At 42.2% G+C, this 26338-nt stretch overlaps 1 protein-coding gene across 12 annotated transcripts in view; it reads left to right on the plus strand.

Moving 5' to 3' along the window:
- The window catches only part of zgc:66433 (uncharacterized protein LOC321250 homolog), a 76530-nt gene that overhangs the window by 24259 nt on the left and 25933 nt on the right, over positions 1 to 26338 (plus strand). For 3 of the 12 annotated variants that reach the window (XM_025007413.2, XM_025007406.2, XM_017423117.3), the window contains exon 2: positions 22411 to 22493. In XM_025007413.2, coding sequence (XP_024863181.1) covers positions 22411 to 22493 — 83 coding nt within the window. Of the gene's footprint in view, positions 1 to 5396; positions 5959 to 16538; positions 16713 to 22410; positions 22494 to 26338 lie in introns of those variants that run through there. The other 9 variants (XM_025007408.2, XM_025007410.2, XM_025007414.2 and 6 more) reach the window with 9 other exon arrangements.

A 26338-nucleotide genomic window follows, 5' to 3' on the forward strand; every position in this document is an offset into this window, starting at 1 on the left:
ACACACACACACACACACACACTGCGACAGGAATTACGTTTTTCTCGAGACTTTCCAGAGTGCGCACCTCCAAACTCTCCCTGCCTTTCATCGGAACTGAGCTCAGAATTTCCTCCTCCTAACTGGAAGTGAAGGATCTTTTTCAACCTGCCCTACATCCCACGTAAAACTCTGCAGACGTAAAAACTAAGGTGTGGCGACCGGATGCTTCGGCTGCTTAGACTTCAGGCATTTTTTTTTTCCAACAGGACTTAGTTTTTACAGCGACTGTTTGTTTGAGGCTTACTTTCTAGTCTGCGTTTCTGTCTTAGTAAGAGTGACACCGGTGTGTGGCTCTCATGCTACAGGTCTCCCAGTCTGGATAGTCGGCGATCCTGATTGTTTTCCCCAACATTTGGATCATCTTTGTTGCGATTTTGTCCCCAGCTATTTGCTGTATTTTAATGTGAATTAAGTAGTACGTTTCCCGAAATTCCTAAAAGTCCCAGCTGCAAGTAAGAGGAGGCAGCAGGTTTATTGTGAGGGAGGGGAAGGGGGGGTATAAAATCCCAGGAGCCTGACACTTGGTTTTAATCCCCATTACAGCCAGCACAGAAGTGAACGTATTGTTGGAAGCACTAATTCACCCATAAATTAGGAAAAAATGGACGCGTTTTCCGTCTGAGGCGGCCGTCGGAGGTTTCTCGCCTTGCCGTGTGGAACACACGATACTGTTTGTGCTGCACGGGAGGAGAGATTTCACAATCCAGGCATGCCAAAACTCATCTCAGCGACTGTGTGTTTGTGTGTTGTGCTGCTGAGCTCTGGTGCCGATACACACTGTCTCTTTATTTTCTCCGTCACACACACACACACAGAGATACACATTTAACTGGCCTGCACAGCTTCAACTTGTCTGAAAGGAAAACAAAATAACAGAGACGGCAATTAGTCTGGGCACGTTGGGATTGAGAAACTCAGTCCACCGTTACCGTTCCTCCGCCAGCGTCTTCAGGCGGATGGGATGTGTGTGATTCCTGAAACCGTTTTGCATCCAGTTGCTGCTAAACTAAGCTAATGCCCTCCGTGTTTATGTAACGGGATTTAGTTCAGAGAGCCCATTGGACGATGAAGCGCTTGTTCGCCGATCAAAACTCACCACTTCCGCGTGAAACCAAATGAAACCTTCGACCGGGGAAGCGTTTCGGGATGCTCCCCGTCACGGAGGATGGAACTCTGATCCCCAACCATCCCATTGTGATCGGTTACAGAAATAGACGACTTAGACTGAAGTTGACTCCGTGTCTTGATTGTGTGGACCTGAGAAAATCCCGCAGCAGGGAATCACAGCCAATCACACTGTAAGGCTCTGAGCTGTGGTGGCTGCAGGAAGTTAAGCTACTAATGGAGATTATCTGCGACGGGCTTTAGCATGACTATTAGGCCCCCCCTGCGCGTACAGATAATTTATTAACCGGAAGCCTCGTATCTCAATTTGATGCTGAACTTCTCACTCTGAATAAGGGAAAAACTGAGGTTGCATCTTCATACATGTCAACCACTTCAGAAATCCATAAAATTCATCAGAAAATCCTTAGTTCTCTCACACGACACAAGCTTTATTTACAACAACATAAATACTATGTTGAATGTAGATATATGCAACTGAAATATACACAGCACAGTTCAGAAAACACCTCGCTGTCCTCGCAGGTGTTCCTGCTTGTATTCAGTTTGCGTTCGCGATATGTAAGTGTGCATAGTTGTCGTTCTTTGTGGGCCCAATTATTCTATTAAATGTCTCCTTTTATTGGGGAAGATACCTCCCCACTGTACTTCATTCTCTTCTTAAGAGGTCCAAATCTTTCTCACCACACGACAGCTCTGTGGAAAACCTCTCAGGTGGAGTCGCTGCGCACCGTTGTAAAAACATTCAAACGGTGACGTTTGGCGCGTGAAAGACTTTGTTCTGAATGCGGTTATTACCAAAGACTCAGGGATAAATGTAGAATCAGACATCTGGTTCTTTGTGTGAATTTATCAGGCGATGAAGTTTAATGAAAACGGGACCGTTACACCATTAATCAGAGCCCTCCAGGATTTTGCGATGTTGCGATCGCAACTATTAACGCAAAATCAAGCAAACCCCGCGAAATCGCAACTTTTTGCAACTTTCCTGCAACTTTAACCCAATATTTATTGTTTCTAAAGTGATTTGCCACCGTTTCTGCGGTCTAGTTTCTTCTTTGTGGGTTTGTGTAGTGTGGAATACAAAATAACCCTAAATAACTCAGGAAGAAGACACATGACGTCACTTCCTGTTAACATCAGAATGCCGGGAGCGTGCAGGAGCAGCGACCGAAGCCAAAATGTGCGCTAATGCTTCACATTTGCCCACAAAGATTTCAGCAAACCAGTTTCCTCCCCAGCTGCAGCTGTTTTGCACGTCCTGCAGTGTAATCATGGAACATAAACGCATCGACAAACACTTTGTGTCTGCAAAACATGTGAGCAGAGCTGCAGACCAGGGACAATCCAGAAATGGTCTGAATGTCAGTTTAGAAGCTATCAAAGTTCTCAAATAAAGCAGCTTTTGATAATGTCAGTGTTTGTTGGTAATAAAACTAGTAAGTATTTTTGGTTTATATATTAAAAGTTATAGTTTTTTATTGATTTTAGTAAAAAAAAAAAAAAAAGGCAACTTTTAGGAAAATGCCCCGCGAAATCAGGCATTTTAGCCCGCAACAATCACAAAAAATGCCCGTGAAATCCTGGAGGGACTGATTAAATATGTTTGAAGCTGAGTTTTAGGACTTTCTCTGTACGTCCGAGATCATGAAAAATGGGGTAAAGTCCGTATAATTTCCCGACAGTCCATAAAAGTTGACATGTATGCATCCTAACCAGTGAAATCCGGACATCAGTAAGTGTTGCTTATCCTGAAAGTAGAAACAGATAATACACCGCTCTACTTCGATCCCAAGTACTTTTCCAGTCGAATAATCTGTATCGGGGATGTCCTGAGCTCCTAAGCGACGTTTGTTTCTTTCATGCGTGAAAGAAAGCTTGTGTAACACGTGGTTGTGTGCGGGGCAGCAAGCGGGTCTTAAAGCCCCACATCGCTAGCGTGCCAACTCCGGTTCCAAACATCCAACATGGCAGCTGATGGAAATCGGTTCCTAGTGGCTTCAGTTCCCAACAACAAGACAAAGTCTGCCAGTCAATTCATGTGTCTGCAGTCTTAGCAAACAACCAAGACAGCAGGACTCATTTTTCACTTCTTCAGTTGCACATCTTTTCACAGCAGACGATCAGGTCTTTTATATTATTTGAAGTTTCTGTTCTGATGATGGCACCCATGATTGTTTGTGTTCGTGCACTATGGCGGGGAGAAACAAACAGCATGTTTGCAATCCACTGAGCTCCAGTGAGCTCTAGAAGAAGGTCCTGCATCTGTTTGTAGACCTTTTATTAAGCTTAAAGCAAGTTTTAAATGGTAGAAGCATTTTTCGTGTCTTTTGTTGCTACTAGTTTACGAGAAAACTGTGTTTTACAGTTAAAACACAAATTCAGATTTGCCGTTTTTTCCACATAATGATGATTCACCTTTACAAGCGTAGACATACTGTGCAACAAAAAGATTATTATTATTGTTCTACCAGATATAATCACCTACTGTAAGCTGGTCTTCCTGCTGTCACCATTTTATTTCCTACGTCTGTGGTAGATGAATAGGACTTTCTTATATACATAAAAAGTGGTCCCATCTGTTCACTGTCCATCGTCAGAGTGAGAATGGATCAGAGACCATGAACTGGTCCTAATTAGTTTAAATGATGCTGAGACATGGACTCCTTGAGCGGAGCGGAGCCCGGCTCGCTGGCTCCAGTTTCACTCCGAACAGATGGGAGATGGATTTGTTTCCTATTTAACTGTCATAAAGTTATAGATTTTGTGTCATTTATCCAGTGTTTTATGCGGCATTTAGTTTCCTTCATGCCTTATAGGATACATTTTGGTTCATTTAGCTTGTTGGTCATTTCCACACATTTCTGATGAAGCAGCCATCCGATGTACAGCTGAAACCAGATGTTTACATACACTGTCATAAAAAAAACAAAGAGAACCATGTTTCCTCCTTGTCTGACTTTAAATCAGACTAAATATTTCTTGTTTTAGGTCAGTTAAGAACCCCCCAAAAAAGAGTTTTGTTAAATGCTTGAACAATGAGAGCATTTTACATGAGATTTTTGTTCAAGAGTCACAACTTCATATTAATTTCCTCAGTATTTGTAGGATTGTCTTTAAACTGTCTGACTTGGGTTAAACGTTTCGGTTTCCTTCCACAAGCTTCTCACAATAGTTTGCTGGAATTTTGTCCCAGGACCGAAGTAAGCGAGTCAGGTTTGTAGACCTCCTTGCTCACACACATCTTTTCAGTTTCTATGGGATTGAGGTTGAGGCTTTGTGTGCATGTGCAGCCTGAGGCTCCGTTCACACCGCAGGTCTTAATGCTCATTTCTGATTTTTTTTTTTAGTGTGGTCGTTCATGTTTCGTTTTAAATGCCACCTCCATCAGACTCCAGTGTAAACAGTCTCCACTTCCTGGAATGAGCAGAAGAAGACCTGACGTCACCCTCCGCACGCTCAGTTTACAGCAGGAAATCTGGACGCTGCGAGTGTTAGCGTGTGTGGATCGATTCTGAAGGAGACCAACTGGACACCCAAATGGTGAAAGACGGAAGAAGACAGAGAAGAAAACGAGCACAGATGTTCACGATGACCTTTGTTGGAGCTGTGGCTGCTGCCTCTGAGCAGAGGCATGTGTGGATGAAGAGTGGAGGGACTTTGACCTGAGGGACCTCCGTCCTGTCATCAGACATGAACGTTCACAAAACATCAGATATGTTTCTGATTCAGCAGCACATCCTGAAAACACCTGGGTCAGATATGGAGAAATCTGATTTGTCACGTTCACACTGCCATGAAAAAATCTGATATAAAGGGGGTAAACAATCAGAAATGGGTGGCATTAGCCTGCAGAGTGAACGCAGCCTATGAAACTTGTTTTAGGATGGCAGCAATCCACTTATTCTTCGACCAACTCAAACCAGTGGTCCGCTCGTCATGTCTATTCAGAATGAAACCAAACAAGCTTGGCGTTCAGTGTTAACAACCCTTCTGCATCAGCCTGTGGTCCTCCAAAAAGGGCTGCCAACGTCCCACGTAGTAAGCGCTGGGTAAACCTCAGTAATTATCCCCGAGTGGATAATATTGCATATCTTAGTTTGTAATCCAGTTCAGCACTATTCACACGGAAACCAGAGGAAGATAAGGTAATAAAGAAGGGAGTATCTTGTTCACACATGCCTCTTCCCTCCCACTCTCCTCCCTCTTTATCTCTCCTCCTCTGTGCAGCAGTACCAGTCGAGGTGGCTGCGAGGAGAGGAGCGAGACCGTCACTTTGCCTATTGTTGTGCCACCGTTTTGTAATACTCTGAAGAGTTGGGCTTCTTTTGTCACAGGCCGTTCAGGAAAAGCCATTTTCCTGTTTTGCAGTGAGCCTTTTTTTTCCAAAACACAAAAAGAAGACGACTTGTCCTCTAACTTCTATGATTTTGTGCCTTTTGTGAAATGTTTCAAAGCGGTCGTACGTACTTTGTGACAGTTGTGTTAAGTTTCCAAACCAAAGACTCCCTTTTTGTAATTTAACCCAAGCGGAGCTCAGAAAGAAGAGGAAACTCGGAGGACAGTTTGACTTGGAATAACGGTGGATCTTCGCAGCTGAGGAGCCTCAGAAGTAAGGAGGAAACCAGGGGTTGCTGGATTTTAGGAGGTCATTTATTCACTGGGAGGACGATATTTTCCCAAGAGACAACTGTTCTGAAGGGAAAAAAAAAATCTTCTTAATTGTTTTTTTTTGTCTTCAACTCGTCGGTACACCATGGCAGGAATGTATGGATGCTTTAAGGGCCAGAAGTAAGTGTCAGAAATGACAGTTTTCCCCGTAAATTGCGTCACCCTGTTCTCACGTCCTACCTGACAGCTCCGTGTCGCTCAGCTGAATAGCTTCACTGACTGTTCAGTTTGTTTTGTTTTGGTTTTTTTTCTTTTCTTGAGAAAACTTAATTCATTCTGCAGCTGGAACCGACTTGAAAACTAGACAGAAATCCCAGCTTTGTCCGAACAGTCGGCTCGGATGAGTCAGAGCTGATTCAACAGACTGACTGATCGGAGGAGGGAGTGATTAGTGAGACGATCCCTGAAGTCGAATGCTTTTATTTTTTTTTTTCCTTCAGCGTAAACGAGCGGAATCAGAAGGATGAGCTTCATTTCCTGTAAAATTCCCTGGCACGGAGTCAAGTCATGTTGCTCAACTTTGGATTGTGTGTCAAATTTTTCCTCATTTAATCTTAAGTTTCTTTTTGCAAATGGAGCTCCCTGGGTGAATTGACTGCTTTCCTTTGGTTAAATTTAGGACTCAGACTTGGCAGTGTGTTTGGACCACAGAGGGTTAGCATAATGAGGGCCTTTTAGTTTTCAGCCTACAGTGAAGTATCTTTTTCTCTTTTTTTTTGTAAATGATGTGGTGGTGGTCACGGATACCCCCTTCCACCATCTTTGTGTCCATTCTTTCAGTCCCGTGACGGGACAACAATACGTGCCTTTTACAGCCCCGCTCGGCGGAGTCGACTTAGACAAACATTTTATTTGTGTGGCGCACTGAAGGAAAGTGAATTAGGGTGAGAGGAGATGAGCTGCGAAACGGCGACACGCAGGCTCAAGAAAAGAGCCACAGCCGAGCATTCAGAAAGTAAGAATAGGTTTATTCAAGGCTCTTAACCAGCTCAAAATAAAACGTACAGTGATAATCCTTTCAACTTGTCGAGGGTTTCAGCAAGAGGAGCCTGCTTTCTATTTAGGTGACCCATGTGGGGAGAGCTTTGTAGCATGTTGACAAATACATTATACGACCTGGTGTACATTTAAAAGCTGCAAATTACTGCATTTCTTAAAAGAACTTACTTAAATGTTGTTTTGCGTGTGTTTTCTTGGCTTGTGTTGCTCATTGCATGCAAATGTTTGCCGCCTCTCGGCCAGCAGTCGCTCTCCGTTTGCCATTAACATCAACCCGCTTAACGGCAAAACATCTTCATCACGCATCACGGCGTGGAAGCACACAAGCAGTGGATCCATCAGTTATACACCTCTAAACCAGCAGCGGGGGTAGTCACAGAGCTAAGCTGGTGTGTATGTGTGAAGGGCTTGGGGTGGGCGAGCTCTAACCGAGAACACTGTCAGCCAGCTGATTTTTGCGCTGCTGGCCTTTTGTGGTTAAACCCAAACCAATCATCCAGAACCCGTACATCTTCACGTTATTTTCAAGCTTTGACCAAAACGGCAACAACTCATTTTTCAGCATAAGATGATCTTAGTCTAAAACTCTGGCCTGAGAAGCCAAGAATTCACCCTTCAGTGAATTGTAGGCCTTTATTTGTCTTAAAATTAGTTTGATTTTAATACTTTTTTTTTTTTAGTTTCTGTTAACCTCTGTTTAAACGTCGCTTCTCCAAAATTGTGGAATGCCACATAAATCATAAAGCTCAGGACGAGGGTCTTACCTCCTCACCGTACTCCCCTGGCGGGTTCTTTGGGCTAAATGTAACCAGAGCTGCTTGAGTTTGTACAGCAAGGATGGGAATGCAGCTGGAAACAAATGTGAACCGTCCAGGGAGACTGATGGAAGCGTTTGGTCAGTTTTACTTAATACAGGGCTTGTTGCTATTTTTATTTAAAAAAAAAAAAAAAAATCTTTAAANTATATATATATATATATATATATATATATATATATATATATATATATATATATATATATATATATATATATATTTAGCACTATGTTATAGTTTTTAAACTGAATTGTTAGGTACAGAATTGAGTGTAAATAAAACGTCTGGGTACAGCAGGCATTTTTTAATGCATTTGCTCGTACAGTAAACATGCAAATGGAGTTTTTGGTGGGAACAAATTTGATTTTTTTCCTATTTATTTTTTAAAAACACTCTACATTATTAAAACCTTGGTTTTTGGTGCCTGTATGGACTTGAAATACAAAGCTTTTGCTAAACAATGGTGTAGCAGCCTGTTTTGTACATGCTCACGGTTACCTTTACTCAGAGAAACCAAAATGACATGACAGCCATTTTTACTGAGGGGGTAAGTTTACCTCAGTTTATCCTAATCCTGTCACCAATGAGCTTTAATTGTGTGATGAAGTGGTTATTTACTGAGAAGACGTTGTAAATGATAATAAAAAACTAATAATTTTGGGAGCCTCGTTAAACCAGACTATGAATATTCTTTAGACTCTTTCATAAAACAGTTCTTCGACCAGTCCATCTTTTAGGGCCCCTCTGGCCGTTCATAAAACACAAATGGATCCATCCACCTCCCGCTCAGACGTTAGCATTCTGCAATGAAGCAAGCAGGGCGGAACCAAAGGAGGCGTGCATCAAAAATCATCTGCTTTTATGTGCTGCTCAAAGCTCGACGGCCTCTCAAGTAGCAGTCCATCCTTCACTGTCCCCGTGGAATGGGTAGGAAAGAGAAGCTCTGGAATCTCTGTTGCCCCATTTAGCCATCGTTTAGAATACTCTGCTAGTGAAGGAAAAATAAATAAATACTCTACCGTTCTCCTTTTGAATTAACCTGTATTTAGTTGTTTTGGCATTTAAATCTCAGAAAACATACATCATCACTTTGCAAAGCCAGCCGACCTTTTCACATGTCGACTGTTTCAGCTCCGTTACTACCTCGCTTCTCAGCTCAGAGGAGCAGCAGACCAGGGTTGGCTTCAGCCCTCTCCTCGCCACTTTGGCCCATTCAGAAATCACACCAAGGCCGCAAGAAGGTGCCTAAACCCTGGCCTGAGGTGTCTTGTGAAAGAGCCTTTTCTCTTTAGTTTAATATGTTGTTAATGGGAATGCTCTTGCCACCTTGTGGCGCGGCATGAGTACTTCAGCTTTTTTTTTTTTTTTTTTACATTGTACTGACCGAGTTTTACTTAATATACTGATTAAAAATAGTAGTTTCAACAGGGCCTTCGTCCACTGTTGGACTCCCATGTTTCTACTGTAACTTATAGGAGGAACAAGACAAAGTGTGGGTTGTAGAGATGGTCATATTTTTATGACCTTCATAGGAAAGCACAAAGCCAGGTCTGTTCATGACTAGGTATCACCCCATCCAGCGTTCCTTCAATATAACGGTAGCACCTGGCCTGTAGTTTTAGCAAGTTCTGCTGTCGGTGTTCACCTTTCATTTGTCTCTTCACTTTCACCAGTCGAAGCAGGCGGCTGCCCTTCGTGGATTTGGTTCTTTCCGAAGTGTCTTCCTGTTGGAAGCCAAAAATTCCCCTGCACGCTCACCAAATCCTTCCTACAGGGAAATCACTGAGTTTTATCTGTTTTTTTTTTTTTTTAATCTCTCTCTCTATTATATTACATCAGTCTTCTAATGTGAAGTACCCCGAGAGGATTTTCTCACTACATTCAGTAAATAAAACTGATTGAACCCTGGTTAGTTACTCATAAAACGGGTTTAGCTCATTTTGAAGGATGACTACAGTTCAGTCTAAAACCACCAGGAACTTCAGACTGAAGCTGAATCCTCTGCTGCCATTTATCTGAATTTCATCTGAGTTGCATTACAGTTGGAGAAAACTCCACGATGATTTATTTGTAATTATCTTGCTCGTCTTAATTGCAGGTTTGGGTGATCCGACTTCAACTTTAATTTGACGAATTATGCATTCGGTGCCACAGATTGTCGGAGTACCTTTTATTGCCAATGAAAGGAGATTTCTTTTCTTTGTTTTATGAGTGCGTTAGAACTCAACAAAGGCCCTTTTTTAAGGTTTTCGCATGTGTTGGTACTCAAGCACTGCGAACGAATGAATGCATCAAACTATGTTAAAGTCACCTGCAGCTCACCGGTGCATCATGCAGCTTGCTCCGATTAAATCACGCTTGCCCGATCGCAGTGCCGTGGATTTTGAGGTTGACCTAACGGGGGCATAGCAAGGCGGGTATTTAGTCCCGTTTAGGTTGTATAAACAGCCTGCAGCTCACAGTAAAACACACCTTTTATAAGCTCCTTTTCAGTGTTTGGAAATGAAGCTAATCTTAATGTATTGATGGGGTTTCAGAGGTTCGATTTTTGTCATGCAAACTCCCTAATAAAACCTTGACTTATAGGGAACAGCAGCTTGAAACGATGATGATACCAACAGAGGATTCAGCTAATAATGCTGCTGAGGAGTTTTCAGAAAAGGGAAAACAAAAAAAGATCAAATCCCTCAGATTTTGTTCTTGTATGAGGGTCACGGTGACACTCTTCAGAGTTCAGGAGGGAAGTTTTACGACTCATTTCCATCTTGGCCGCTGTCCTCAAGCGTTTAAAGGACAATCGAGAGGACATTCCACGTTCCCAGTTAGCAACTTTCAGCTGGACAAGAGATGCAGAGACAGAAGGAAAGCGAAATGATGAGATAATAAGAGCGGCGGTGAGGGGAACGAGGGAGTTAATAAAGCCATCTCGGTTTGGATCTGTTATCTGACCACATTCTTTATAAAGCTCTCTCATCCTTTTATGGCCATTTGGCCCAAATGGAACTCCTTGAGAATAGTGGATGGGTTCGAGGGAGAAAAAAAAATCCATGAGAAGGTTTTTAACATCTATTCGGAGCACAGCAGGAGGGCAAAAGATGTTTATCCTGCGAGGACACTTTTAATAAGACGATCCTCAATAATGACCAGGAGAGATGCATGCGACGCGACAGTTACGAAAAAGATTGATTGGTGCAACCAAAAGAACCGGCTCAGGGAAGAACAACCATTCCTTTCTTATATCACAAAGACTAATGTCTGATTTGTGTCTCTGTGGTAAATTTAAAGCTGAATTCTGCTTATTTTGATGAGTAAATAAGCTGCTGTTTAAAGAAGGTTTGACTCTTTTGATGAAATTTGCAGACGTCTCCGAACAGGAGCTTTGGTGTTTCCCTGATGCGAAGAATTTCTCCGCTGTGCGGATTAGCACAACTGCAGTTTACAGCTATGCTAATCCACACAAAAGTCGTAGTTCAGAGCGTTTGAAGTGGGGGTTCTGTGGAGAGGTTGCGAACAATTAATATCTTACCTGTGGTAGATAGCCCTTTTAATTACCTCTCTTTCTGAAGCAGTCGTTCTGATTTAAAAATCTCACAGCAGTTCATGTAATTTGTATTTTAGAAACCATTACACTGCTGTCGAGTTATTTACATCCAGCTCTCTGGTTATTTGCATGTGCAAACAGCAGCAGCAACTAGCTGTAGCACTCCCAGTGCATGCTGGGGCACTTCCTGTACAAATGTAATACTCCTAGGATTACTGTGGAGGTGGAGGCATGCACTTGAAAGACGAGGGATGAAAGTCGGGCATAATAAGACAGAGTCCATGTGTGTGAATGAGAGGGAGGCAGGTGGAACAGTGAGGCTACAAGGAGCAGAGGTCACAAAGATGGAGGACTTCAAGGACTGTCCAGGAAAACGGGGAGTTTGGTAAAGAGGTGAAGAAGAGAGTCCAGGCAGGATGGAGTGGATGGAGAAAAGTTTCAGGAGTGATTTGTGACAAAAGGGAGGCGTCAAAGGTCAAAGGTCAAAGGGAAGGTTTACAGACAGAGGTGAGAGCAGCTGTGTTGTATGGTTTGGAGACAGTGGGACGGACAAAAAGACAGGAGACAGAACAGGAAGTGGCAGAGCTGAAGATGTTGATGTTCTCCTTGGGAGGGACAAGGATGGACAGGATTAGGAATGAGATCATCAGAGGTACAGCTCAGGTTGGAGGACTGGGAGATAAAGTTAGAGATGGTTTGGACATGTGCAGAGGAGGGACAGTGGGTATATTGGTAGAAGGATGTTAGAGACAAAGAGGAGACATATGGATGCAGTTAGAGAGGACATGGAGGTAGCTGGAGTGAGGACAGAGGACACAGAAGACAGTTAGATGGAGGAGGACTCACTTTGGAGACCCCTGAAAAAGGACAGCTGAAAGTTGTTGTTTTTTAATCTCTGTATGTTAAACAAGTCCGTGTCAAGCTACAGTTTATCTGTACAAAACATTTTATCCCAATGATCCCTAACTTAGTGTTTAAACTACCTGGAAAATCCTTCTCCTTCTTTTTATTCCTCAGTCTGGATTCCTTTTTGCGTGGAAATGAAAGGCTTGCAGCCTGTCACAGACCCACTAACAGCCCGTTCCTGGAGCCAGCTTCCGCTGCTCTGCCTTTCATCGCTTCTTAAGACTGGCTTTGTGGCTCGAACACAGAATAAAAATATTTTTAGTTTTATGCTGGCTAAGCAACTAAAAATGCATCTTTTCGGTTCAGGTTTCCAGTGTAGGATCCACAAAGTTCAATGTGTTCATCCGTGCTTCTGAAGTTAGAGGGAAATGGTTGTAGAGTCTAAAACTACAAAACTGAACTAAACTATTTCAGTGATGTACGTCCTAATTAGTGACCTGGCTTTTGATCACACGTGGACTACTTTAGTTGCATTTTCTAAACATTTAGAAGAGCTAAATTGTGGAATAAACCTTTCCCTTTAGGTGCACAGGGCTACATCTGGAGGAGACATGGACGTCAGAAAACATTGATTTTAGTCACAAACACTGCTGGTTCATTCAGCTTCAGCAGCTCTCACATGACTTCTGTTGAGCCCTGCTGTCTCTGTGTTCAACCACACCTGAGGGTTGTTTCTGTAGTAGCCTCCAGCAGGGATGTCACAGGTGTAGTTTTAAAAGTTTGAACATGTGGAACAATCAGCTCGGCTGATGAGTTGTCTTAGAGCTTAATAAACAGCAAAGTTTCATGGTAGCGTAGGAAGAATTTGACTGAACAAATTTGTCCTCTGAATTACTTGTATTTTCATAACTGGAACACCGGTTGCTTCAAGGGACGGTTCAGATTATGTGAACTAGGAGTTCTGTGGAAAAGTTGTGAACAGTTAGTATCTTATCTGTTGTAGATGCAGTCTTGTAGTCCCGAGGCTGCAGGTTTCAGCCCAGGTTGCGTCAGGAAGGGCATCCAGCGTAAAAAAAACTATTGCCAGATCTTTCGTGCTCGCTGTGGCTGCCCTAACTCTCTGAATGAGCCGAACTTGGAGAAACCAACGCTGTGTGGTGTTGCGGCACGTGGTTGTGCACCTTCCAATTTAAAAATAAATAAATAAATAAATGGACGATTTTGAAGGTGCTCTAGCAGGGCTGGTTCGCATGTACCGGCATTTCTATGAGATAATCAAATGGCTGAAAACTCATGGAAGGAGACTGCTGCTGCAATCGGTAAAGAGGGTTTATAGACCAAAGAGGGAAGAAATATTAATCCTATGATGGGCGAATCACTGAGGCCTCAGTGGATTGTTTTATTTGCCAGTGAGAATACCATGTATGAGGTAACAGTATCGTACCCTTTGGTGCAAAATGTCAACCGTTGTGCGTGAAATAGGAATTACTGGGTATGAAAAGGAAGTATGATTTGGCAGAGGTACAAATTGACCAGCACCTGTATTAGTGTCGTCACAATTGAGTTTGTATTTAAAGTCGATTTCAAAAATATCCCCTGTGACGTGTCATGTCAGACATTCATGATTCAGATAATTGCAGTAATCAGTCAGCGCCACAAAGCTGTGGTGCAATGACTCAGCTAACACTGGTTCCATTGAGGGATTAGGATTCAACTAGTCTGGATTTTCTTTACGTCAGAAGGATATAAACTCTGCAGAAGAAATCATGGTAATGTAATCAGGAGCAGAAAGCTTCCCGTTCGGTTCCACAGCCGTCATTCGCTGCTCTCTGTGAGTTTAGATTCAGTTTAATTTGGACGTTTCTCTGCGCAGAGGTACCCTGACGAACCTTAGTGCAGGTCTGTGGATTTGGACCTTGTTCTGACTCCAGACTAAGACTGAACGGATCGTAGATGTCGTGGCACCAAAGTGTCTGTGTGCGTGTATGTGTGTGTGTGTGTGTGTGTGTTTGTGTGTGTAGGGACCTCTCGTTTTAACTCTTATTTAAGGTCACAGACAAACATGGGCATGTTGACTTGCACAAGTTTGTTGTGTGCGGGTCTTAATGAGGTTATTTCAACCTTCTAATAAAAGAAAACCCCTACTGGTTGGAATACCTCAACGTGCTAATCCAAGATTATGTAATGTGGCGCTCACACACACACACACACACACACACACACATTCTCGCTCATGCACACTAATGGACTTCCAAATAGAGCTAATGATGTGCTTGGGAGTGTTTACACTGAGCACAAAGTAATGCTGCTGAAGGATTAGTAACTGAAATAACGCTACCAGGAAACTGACATGAAACTGGGGAAAAAGTGTATATTTTCTTGTTGGTACAGAAGACTTCAATATTTACAGAAATAGTAATTGTTGTAGTAATTGTTGGCCAACTTTGTAAGTTTGGATCTACAAACTGATGTAACTAAATCAGTAAAAAAAAGAGTAATACTATTGGGGAAAAGTGTTTATATTCTGAAGGGCTGTGCAGCATTTAAAAGGTCCTTCACACCTTTTTAATGTTGCTGCCTGTAAAATGTTACCGCTACAAAATCTGTGGTGTTCCGCCTCAGTCGTTCATGTGTAGGCTCTACAAAGAAGGACACAAACCACCGAAGTCACTGTTTGCAAAATGTTTAATGGCGTGGTGTAACGACATGTAGGAGGTTTGCTCTAAATTATTCTGGTTGAACAAACAAGACCTTCCTTTAAAACGACACTGCAGCCTCGTACCAACACAAATACTTACTCATGATTAGGCTCCAAATCATAACATTCAAATCTATGAGATGGTTTGTTTGCTTTGATTTAAAAACTGAAACTCAAAAACCATGACTACTGTTGCCCAATTAATATAATATACTGCTGTAATAAGGCGTATAATAAAAGTATAATTCTTTACAATTAAGTTTTGACTGCTAGATACACATAAGAAGTTGAGAGCACAAGTATGCTGACCGATTTTGTTCAAAATCAGCTATTTCATGCACTCTGGACACAGATTTTAAATCGGCTACTTATATTTTTTTATTTCTATGGAGGTTTAAGATCAAGGTTGAAGGATTAATTTCAGTAAAAGTAATGAGATTAAGTTACAACCCCAATTCCAAAGGTGCTGGGCCATTGTGTAGCCTGTAAGGAAAAACAAAATTGGATAGTCTGCGATTCTTAAAAACCTGTGTTTTATTCCCAATTGAACATCCTGCATCCATTACAGCAGCAGGACTTCATAAGAGAAGAGCCCGTGATACAAAATCTACAGTAAAGACCCAGGAAAGGAAACATCCAGCAGGGCACAATGGGACAACATTCCCCTCCACCAAACACCAGCTAAATGTATTTATTGCTCTAAAATAATTCTGCTTATTGCACAGAGTATGACTTTTTTTTTTTAACTGTCATTTGTAAAGCAGCTTTGAAACCCTGACAAACTGATTTATTTTCGCTAGCTGGTTAGCGAGTGTGCACAAAGCTGGTTATTTTACCAACTTCCTTTACAAACTTTTGCTTAAAAATGGAGGATGGATGGTCCCTTCTTTGGCAGACACGGCTGGGTTGTTTTTCGAGCACACAAACGACACAGACTGCCAGTGTCATCATTTTTTTAAACGAGTGGTAAAGTTATGGGGATTTCCCGCCTTTTAGTCACAAATGTGCCTTCTCCTACATCTTAATAAAAGACGTTTTAACCGCGGGACTAATATGAATTTAGAAAAGTGGTCACTGTGACTTTTTAATATCGTAGTAAGCCTTGAGACCAGACCCCCCCCCCATGCCTGCTGATCATAATTAGAATTATACCTCCCCTCATTAGCCCCGGAGTAGAAGGCGTCTATGATTTAAATTTTTTTTTTTTTTTTATTGTTTAAAGACAAAAATGCCTCTTTCTCTAGCTTGGCTGCCTAAATGGAAACAAGTCCTTCGGCTTGATTTAGATCGGCGGTCCTGTACGTACAGTAAAACCCATCATGGTGAGCTCGGACGCTTTTACATCAATCTGAATATTTGGCTTCACTGTCGTCTCTAAAGTATCGCAGTTAAGTTCAGTGACACAAACTGTCGCTCAGGGGAAAAAAAAAAAACAACCCCGGCGTGTTGTTTGTCTTGAGTTGTCTTGCTGTAAAATTTGATCTGAAAACCGTAAACGTTAAACTGTACGACTCAATCAGAGTTTGTGATTGGCTGAGTTGACGAGACCTGCAGTAATTCAGAATGGAAGCTGCACAGCTTAACGTCATGGGAGTAAAAAGGAGATTTCTTCACTGCCACTCTCACTGTTTACTGTAAGGCTGTTTTTTGTCTTTCTCTGTCCAAATACTCTTCTGTTTATCTGATGAATTCTTCTTTCCTTTCACACTCCTTTCCCACAACCCCTCTTTCTGACCCCTTCTCTCCCTCCGTCTCGTGTTTGTCCCCCGTCTTTCTGTTCCCACTCCCCCTCGCTCCTCAGTGCTCGTCCCAACATCTGTAGCGTCTCCCTGGCCTTGTGAATCAATCTTCCCGCCCGCCTTTCTGTTTCCCTTCCTTCCCACTCCTTCCCGCTCCTTCCTTTTCCCCCCTCTCCGTCCTTGTAGATGAAGCGAAGGATGTCACCACTGGGAGCCAGCTTCGGACGAGGGCGCAGGTCAGTCAAATTTAACCCCTGACTCTTGAGCTTGGGAACCTAAAAACCAACCGTTATCCGTAGTAATAGAAGTTTGAACCGAAGCTGGTAAGTCTAGTTTTGCTTTCTACCCAGTTTTGACCTTTTAGCGTGAGAAAGATACAAGTACCATTATTCACTGTCCTGACGAGAGTGGGGTAAAATCTATGATGTCACATTTACAGTCAATCTGTGAGATAATGCCTTTTTTTTGTTTGTTACAATTTATTTTGCTCATGTAAACCATAAGGAAAGACGATACAAAATGAATAAGAATTGCACACAGTATCTATTTGTTGGTTTACAGAACGAAAAGGGGGCGGGAGTTTCAGTAATGCGCTCGACACCTTGTCTATATTACAGACAAGGAAACAGCATGGGGAATATCATCATTTTTTATGTGTACCTCTATAATCACTGTGTGAGATGTCATATAATATAGGAAAGTCAAACACAGCTAAAATGATGCTTTTCTCCACGTTGAAAGTGGTTGCAGACTGCAGCGTGCAGCATGCTCTCAGCTCGTTGGTCAGTCAATGAAACCCTCACCGATTGGTTTTAGTGACACGCAACAGCGACAACTTTGTTTTGTCGCGTCACCCGCCCGCATGTGCACGTCTACGTGTGCGAGCTCGAAACTTCATCCGTCACACGCACAGATTTGGCCGGTCGCTCGGCTGGAGGAGGGCGAGCGATTGTCACCTCATCGCACAAGTTCCACAGGAACTGAACTGAGAGGGGCGGCCGTCACTCCCCGTGTGTGGAGCCCATAAGTAGTAGGAAGTCCCATCTACACTACTGTAGACGTTTTTAAAACCAGATGTTAGTACCCCTCATAAAGAGGTGATCCATGTGGACTTGCATTTAGGAGCAGGGTATTCTGCACATGCCCATTAACACAACACTTTGTGGCCTAGAAACTAAAACAACAATTCTTTCTACATCTGTCTTACTTTATCCTCATCCTGTCATCAATGACTTTTGATTATGTGCCATAATGATTAATAATGGTTAATAACTTAAATAAAAACAATCTTTTCGAAGCCTTTTCAGCCAAGGTTTGAATGTTCTTTGTGTTTTGATGTCGTGTATGTGGACATTGTAGTGGCGCGATGTGAGTATTACAGTGTTGTTTTTTTGTTATAATGTGTGTAGTATCTAAATATATAAGACAACTAGAGACAAGAGTAGAAGTTAAAGGCACAACGCCAACGCTGGCTCCAAAAATATAACATGGCAGCTCCCAAAAGATCCAACACTTTGGCTTCAAATCAGGAGCATAAAGCAGCAGAAATATGAAATCTAAAATCAACGGAAACCTTAGTTTTGTTTGCAAATGAAAAAAAACAATTGCAAATGCCTTTTGCTCCTCGGCTAAACGTTTCTACAAGCATCTAGCTGCAGACAAGAGAGAAAATCTGACTGGAAAAACTTAGTCTCCAGCCACAGGACACCACCAGGCGGAAGTTGTTGGGGTTTTGTTTTGTTTTCTGCCATTATTAATGAATGAAAAAAATATATATGAGGCAGACGACGAGGGGGTTTGGATCGTGTACAGAAAGCGTATGGAGCTTCCAAAGATGGAGGTTGCGTATTTCCGTTTTATTTATTTCTCCTGTGATCTACAGCTACATCCCTCTTCTTCAAAAACAAGAGAAAGCGGAGACGCTTCATCCATCTTTATTAATGTTGATGGTGTGGACGTGGATGCCTACTGTTTTTTTTAATAAACTGAGGATTAAAAAAAAAAACTGAAAAAATTTGGAGTGATGAAGACAAGGCCACAGTTAGCTTATCATCTTTTCCTGGAAGTTTGCTAAACACTTCAAGCTAAAATAAAAATAATAGCTTTCATAAAATACTATTCATTTTAACTTTTCGATCCAGTTTACTTATAAACGACTTTAATTCAGTCCAGTTGTTTAAACTGAATTGAACTAAGTGAAATTTAGAGCTGCTGCTAAAATGTATTTAGCCTATAGCATGGCTATGCTAACTTTGGTGAAAGTTAACAACAAGTCTTGAAAACAGCTTCTCAATTTATTTATTTTTAATATGTGGAATTTAAGAAACAAACAAAAAAAACATTTGGTGTTTGTCAGTCTAAAAAAAAAAGGTGCATTTGTTGGGTTTTTTTGTTTGTTTTTTTGTTTCTATGTTGTTGCTCAAGCTAGCTTTTTATGCTAAACAAAGCTAATCACAGCCCGGCTTGATCTCTGAATATAATTTTGATGTTCCATGCATATTGAAATATGTTTTTGTTTGTTTGTTTGTTTGTTTGTTTGTTGGTCTGTTGTTTTGATTTGTTAATTTACTGTCTGTAGACAAGTAGGTTGTAGGTATTACCCCATTAGTTTAACAAGGATTGTTAGTTGTTTACATTTTTTACCATGTAGTAGGCTTACAAATTCTAAAGCAGTGTTTTTTATAATTAAACTTTAAACATATTTCAAAGCAGCTCTTTTCAGCAGAACCGTAGCTGAAGACTAGCCTTGCAGCTGAACTGCTGGGGGTTAGTGTTTACTGTTTCTCCTCCCATCTTGCTCCGGCTCTTCATTATTTCATATCATAAACAACAGGGGCTAACGGGATGTTTGTTTCTGTCTGTTTCCTAGAGATGTTATTAAGGTTCGAGTCGTGTGTGTGTGTGTGTGTGTCCCCGTCCCCGTGGCAGCAGACAGGAAATTATCAGCCCTGTTCTAACAGCTCATATCAGCAGCAACAACAGTGTGTCTGTCTGATACAGTTCGATGTTACGAATGGCGCCAAGCTTTTTATTTGACTTCTACCGTTTCTGTGTCTGCTGGCAATAATGATGATGATTCTCCTGACTGCAACCGAGGTTAGGATGATGAAGCGCGGCCGTCATGGTAACGCAGATGAAAAACCCTCGGCATGTCAACAAACCCTCCGGACCGCTCCTCCTGTTTCTATAAAGCACGACGACCGGTAAACACAGTTGACAAGAAGCTCTCCAGCCGCTTCCCTAATGGACAGAGAAAGTCTGTTCGAACTGACACGGAGCGCAACGAGAACACTTTTCTGAATTTATCAGCTTCCATGCTCCATTAATGAGTCCAAATAGTTTTCACGAGCAGCCATTTCGCCCCGTTAAAGTTAAAATGTGTATTTTTCAAAGCTAAACTAAGTTTGTGCGTGTTTTAATGCTTATCAGGTTGTATTGTGTTTTATGACAAAATATGAAATAGTCTTTGGAACTAAATCTCTTCAGACTTTATTAATATCTGGAGTTTTTTTGTTCTTTGGAAGAAATATAATATCTCCTTTGGCACAACAAAAGTTTGTGGACTTTACTGAGACATTGACATAAACATTGTTGTCAGGCATCAGAAATTGATTTCTGTAACTCGTTCGTGACGTCATTGTCATCTGCTTTGGTTATTTTGGCAAATATGCCAACATCTCTTATGGACAGTGTCTCAAAAATGAGCGAAGGGAACTCAGAAAGCCGAATGGAGCTGCAGGCCAAAGGAGAGCTCATGGTTCGTTTTTAAATGGCATATAATCTGTTTTGTTGATTGTACTGTTTAAAGATTGGTTTTAAATGTTTAAAAAAACAAAACAAACAAACAAACACATATTTTGTCCCTAACGGTTCTCCGTCTCTTGTTCAGACCTCAGAGCTTCAGTCTCTTTGCTCTCCCAGTTTAGGAAGGAGTTCTTTGAAAAATTAGGAAAACATGGATCATCTCTAAACCTACAGATGTGGTTTGAAGTTTACATCCACTCGTCGTGGGCATGATGCCATTATTCTGGAAATTTAAATGATTGTTTTCGACCGTTATACAACATCCAACTTTAAGGGTTTTTAAAAACAGGAACCGGATGCACAATTTATTAGGGATTTTCTTTAATCCCCACAGGGTCAAAGTTAGACATAGAGCTCAGAAATACCCATACACCCCCCCTCTCATTTTTGGTTAAATGTTCCTTGGCTAGTTCCACCTCAGCCACAGGCTTTGTGTCCATCAACAAGCCTCTGGGAGAATCATTGCTTATATTTGACAAATGTTCTCGGCAGAATCAGCAAAGTTCGTTTAAAATGTTTGGTTTTCAGTCTGTGTTGAGGTCGGGGCATAAGGAAGGCTACTCCAGAAGCTTCATGTTCGTCTCCTTTATCCAATCAGAAACCAGCTCTGATGCGTTTGGGATCACTGTCCTGCTGGAACACCCAACTGTGTCCAAGCTTCAATAGTTTAGCTGTTGATTTAGAGGTAGTCCTCCTCCTTCATTAGTCCACCCACTTTGTGCAATTCACCAGTACCACAGCATGATGCCACCACCACCATGCTTGACAGCTGCTACAGTGTTCTCAGGTTTTAAAGCTTTCTCTAAACATACGTCTTTTAAAGTCTTTGTCTCGTCTGATTATAAAACTTTTCTCCGGAAGGTGTCTGGTTTGTCCTCGCTGCAAATCTCAGTCCGGCTTGAAAATGTCGCCTTTAAAGCAGAGGCTTCTTTCTTGTTCGGCTCCCTCTCAGTTCATGCTGATGTAAAACTGGCTCCACTGTGGACAGTGGACAGGGACACTGGTGTTCCAGCAGTTTCCAGCTGAAGGCAGACCCGAGCCTTGGTGGTTTCTGAGCTGTTCCTGAACATCCTAACCAGGTTCCTTTTCTCAGATCTTCAGAGTTTGTTGGACTTTCCTACTGTTGAGTACTGAGTGCTGTCAAACAAATCCTTTTAATGCTGGCAAAGACAAATTATCAGCTGCACTCAATCATGATCACTAACAAGAAGTTAATATAGGGCTTGAATTCGTCAAGTTGAGACTTTCCAGAACTTTCAGCATCACTTATTAGACAATTTTTGCAAAAGTGTGCCCATATTTGTCCCTGCAAAGTGCAGTTTCCATCCTGTGTGGATTAGAGATAAAAAGATAAAGTTAATATATTCATATAACGTATGAAAGATCGTTCGAACACTGCAGCCTGATTTCAGTCCACTCTGGGCTGTGGCGCGAGGCTGACAATAACAAGCTACTTTGAAAAGGGATCTTGAGTTTGAGTTTGTGTTGGCGGTTGCTGGGCATCTGCCGTCTGAGGTATGTAAATATTTTAGCGCGCAGAAAATGGACGGCTGAGCAGAACCTGGAGGGAGAGTTGAGACGCCTCCGTCGGTTTGTTTGGTTTGTGGAGACGGATCGGACCGGAGGCCGGGGTTTGGATGCAGCTGAAATTACGACAAAAAAAAATTGGATTTTAAATTACGTTTGACGTCGGGATCCCTTTTACATGACTTTTTAAATTTTATTTTTGCCCAAAAGTGACACAAACCATGATTAGATTTTCAGACACTTCCAGACTCACCTCACATATGCAGCAGTGAAGGAATTAAACAGCAGATACTGTAATAACTAATGCATTCAGCAGCTGAATAACAGGATCAGCTAATTATTAGGTGTAATCCACATCTGATGATAGAATTAGAGTCCTTGTAGGAGAGAATTTGTCGGATAGTTATTTTAGTTTGACCAGTTTTTGCTGTTTAATCGTCACTGCTCGCTGCAGACAAAGAACTTTTAGTTTTTGCTGCTTATTTTATAACCGGCAGTTATTGACCAGAGTATTCAGCCTCGCCTTGCCTTTTTCTTCCAACCTCATCAGTGATCTGTTTTAAGTCAAGCTGATGGTCTGTCTCTCTCTCTTGTCTCCCTCAGCAGTGACGGTGCTGCCATGGCGTCAGGATCTTCAGACTTGGTGACCAATCAGGAGCCTGCAGAGGTCCAGGAAGAGTGCTCAGGTAGCGGCTTAGGTGTTTATGTTCACTTGTAGTTATATAGATGCAGTAAATCTTTTTTTTTATGACAACTCTTTTAGTTTTTTTTTTTTTTCACCTTGAAGTAGCAGATTACTTGTTCATCCATTCTGCATGAAGAGCCAAACTTTCTTAATAACTCCTATTTTTAGGCACGTAACAAAAGTCCATAACCATTAACTTACAGTATTACAGTTACCTGAACTGCATTTTTGTTACATATCTTCTGATATTAATGTGACCACTGTGGCTGCTCATGTGAACACAAAGCTTACTCATTCAGTCATCTCTGGCAGCTCATATTTAAAACTCATAGAGGTTTCATTTTAACTCTAATCCCCCCATCTTGTTTGTGTTTAGCTTGCATTTCTGCTGTGTGCTGAGATGCGTGGCTGCGAGAGAACAGCTTCACAGCATCGTCTCTTTACGTATCCGGTACTAGCAGAGACGTCACATATACGCCATTAAAAACAAAGCTCACTGAACCAACAATGACAAGCTCCTGCTATGCTGTGGTGAAGCTCTGTCTGACCGACGCAGCATTTTGGGGCGTTCCTTTGTGCTCTTAGCGTTTGGACCACATGAATGTGACGCCCATGATGTCATGTGGTTGCTGCTGCAGACATATTTGCATTGTTGGAGTATATTTGGGCTTTTCGGAGTACCAACAACATCTGCAGCATTTGATCAGTGCCAGATGTGTACTCTGCTTGTCATCATTCCACAAACATGGACCTGAAAGAAATTGCTGTTGTGGGGTTTTGTTTGAACTGTAAAAAAAAAAAATATGTGTGTGTAACGGATCTGCAGGAGTTGAGTAAAGACCGTGAGTCAGCCGTTACTACAGTCTCATGGAAGAACTGAGAGCACCTTAGATCTGCTGCAACAACATCAAGAACCCTAACCCTAATGCCAACAAAACGACGACAGTGTAGCGTGCACCGTGCTCACACCGTATTACTCTGTAACTTTCCCAACCTTCAACACAATACATTCTGTGAAATGGAAGTGTTTGCAAAACAATAACAGGAACACATGATAGTCACACTGAAGTCACCAGACTTGATACAACATGGGCTTCATCTCATTGTGTTTTGTCTCATGTAAGTAGAATTTCAAACTATGACTCCATCCATCCATCCATCATCTGCTGCTTGTTCTGGAGTCGGGTCTTTGGGCAGCAGCTTGAGCAGGGAGGCCCAGACATCTCACTCCGGGAGAATTCCAAGGCTTTCCAAGGCCAGCCGAGAGACATGGTCTCTCCAGCGTGTCCTGGGTCCTCCCCGGGATCTCTTCCCAGTTGAGGCGTCCAGAGGGCATCTTTACCAGATACCCGAACCACCTCAACTGGCTCCTCTCGATGTGGAGGAGCAGCAGTTTTACTCTGACTCCCTCCAGGATAACTGAACGTCTCACCCTGTCTCTAAGGGAGAGCCCAGCTACCCTGAGGAGAAAACTCATTTCAACCATCTGTATCTAAGATCTTGTTCTTTTTGTCACGTCCCAAAGCTCATGACCACAGGTGAGGGTAGGAACGTAGACCAACCAGTAAACAGAGTTTAGCTCCCTCTTCACCACCGCAGACAGCTACAGAGTACACAATCCTGAGGAAGCTGCACCGATCTGTCTGTCGATCTCACGCTCCATTCTTCCCTCCCTCGTGAACAAAACCCAGAGATACCTAAACTCCTCCCCTTGAGGCAGCAAAATAGGACACCATCTGTGGCAAAACACCAAACAGTGTGATAGTAGCTTAAGAAACAGAAAATTACAAATTGTCAGCTTGTGTCACTAAGAACGGGCCTATAACATGCTGGTTATTTGATACCGTTGAGCAAAAGGTTTGCTGTTTTGACAATAATAAATGTGAAAGTCATCTACATGCAAGGAATAATTAGTTTTATATTTTTTATAGCAAAGTAATGTGTTCTGAGAAGCTGTGCCTACTGAAGGACGTTGGTGGTTTTGTTGTTTGGGGGGCGGTAGGTGGGTGGTGGTGCGGGGGAGGGGGGCAGTTTTGCATCTGACAATTCATGGAAACATTTAGAGGCGGTGTTCTTTCTGAAGTAAAACATTGCACTTTTCTTTAGCTACAACACACTGTGACAGCTGCAAAATATAACCGCTGACTGCTCAGTGGGCTAAAATACGAAGGAAAACGAAATCCATTCGTCTCCCTCGACGAATCAGTGTCAAACTGACGGCAATGTAAAAGGTTTTAGCGCCAGTTGCGATAAAACGTGAAGACTTGAGTTGTTTTAAGATGTTGCACATTGGTTTCCTGCTTGGAGTAGCTATTAGCCAAACAGTCTGATCAGAGTTGAAGCCTGTTTCTCCAAACGGAGGTCAATCAAAGAGCTATCTACAACAAGTCAGATATTAACTGTTCATAACCTTTCCTCAGAATCCCATTTAATAGATCGGAACTGTCGCTTTTACTCCACATAGCTTCAAAAAGAAGGATCAGCAGCCTCTTTTTGTTGAAAAGCAAAATAGCAGAGTAATCAGAAGTCTGTCAGGGCTTCCCTCTCAAAGGTCAGAACCTTCTCAGTGTCTCCTAACTTTGACCTTTAGCCACTGAAGTCCCCATGCTGTTATTTTGGGTCCGTCTCTAACTATATACATGACTGTAAAAAGAAAATATAGGAGAAACCTTGATATGTCAGCCGTGACAATAGAGCTGCAGTGACCTTCAGCTGGTTCAGTGGCCTTTTTCGACTGTCTTTAAGGGCAGACCTTTAGTTTAAGAGCGTATTATGCCTAAAATAGCCCAATAAATGGCACGGTTGGCCAGTGCTTCCTCTGATATTTAATCTTGGCTCTGCAGAGAGGCCTCTGAAGTGAAGAGCACGTTGGACGGTGCTCAAGTAAATGCTGCGCTCACTCTGTCGTGCTGGGCAGCAAAGGAAAGGGGAACCCTCTTCGCAGAAACTAGATGAGAAAATCATGTAATTCAGTTATCAATCAAAATTATTATTTCTTTTGACGCTTCAGGAAGGGGGAAAGAAATCCTGCTGAATTGAACAGACGCGTAAAAGTGGGGGGGAAATGAAATTGTATAAATGTAAGGTGCTTATATTTCTACATAATTGACTAATAATTTGAAGCGTTTTGGTCCGAGTGCCAGGCTTACATGTTTAGCATTCAGAAAGCATAATTTTAAAGAAATAAATGAAATATATTCAAGGATTTCCCACTGAGAGACGGATGAAAATAACAGCTTGTGTAAAAGGAGTGTCTCCTTTTCCTTTATTCCCCTTCTGCTTGCCTTTTGTCTTGTCTGCGTTTTTATGTTTTCCATTGTGGCGCTGTTTTGTTCGCCGAGCTGATCTCTGCACTCTGGCAGAATAAATCATAAATTTGGGGGGTGGCAGCTGCGATGGCGGGTGTGGTAGAAGGTGGACAGAATGTGTTCGGCCCAGAATACAGGTTTACAAACTGCGCGCATGAAAAGTAGGCTGGGATTTTTAAACACTGGTCGCCAACACTCAGAGTTCAGTGAGCCTACAACAGAAAATTAGCCTTTTTTCCTCATAAAGTGGAGTTGCCAGTTGGTCTCCAACAGTTGCAGCCAGGGGTGGAAATTAGCACCCACCACTGGCCAAATGCGGGTAAATATTTGAAGTGGCGAGTGAATTTGATCAACGCACACGCCACTGTGGCGGGTTGGCAATTTGAACAGAAAAGGTGTTATTTGTCCTCCTGACATATAGGGGGCAGCAATGTGCTCGAGTTGCTGCTAAATGCAAGAAGGAGAAAAGTTTAGCAGACACTCTTTACCAGTTGGTGGCGGTATTGATTCCTTCAGTTGTTTACCAACCACCAATAAA

The sequence above is a fragment of the Kryptolebias marmoratus genome, linkage group LG9 (genome assembly GCF_001649575.2).
Source record: "Kryptolebias marmoratus isolate JLee-2015 linkage group LG9, ASM164957v2, whole genome shotgun sequence".
Lineage (NCBI taxonomy): Eukaryota > Metazoa > Chordata > Actinopteri > Cyprinodontiformes > Rivulidae > Kryptolebias > Kryptolebias marmoratus.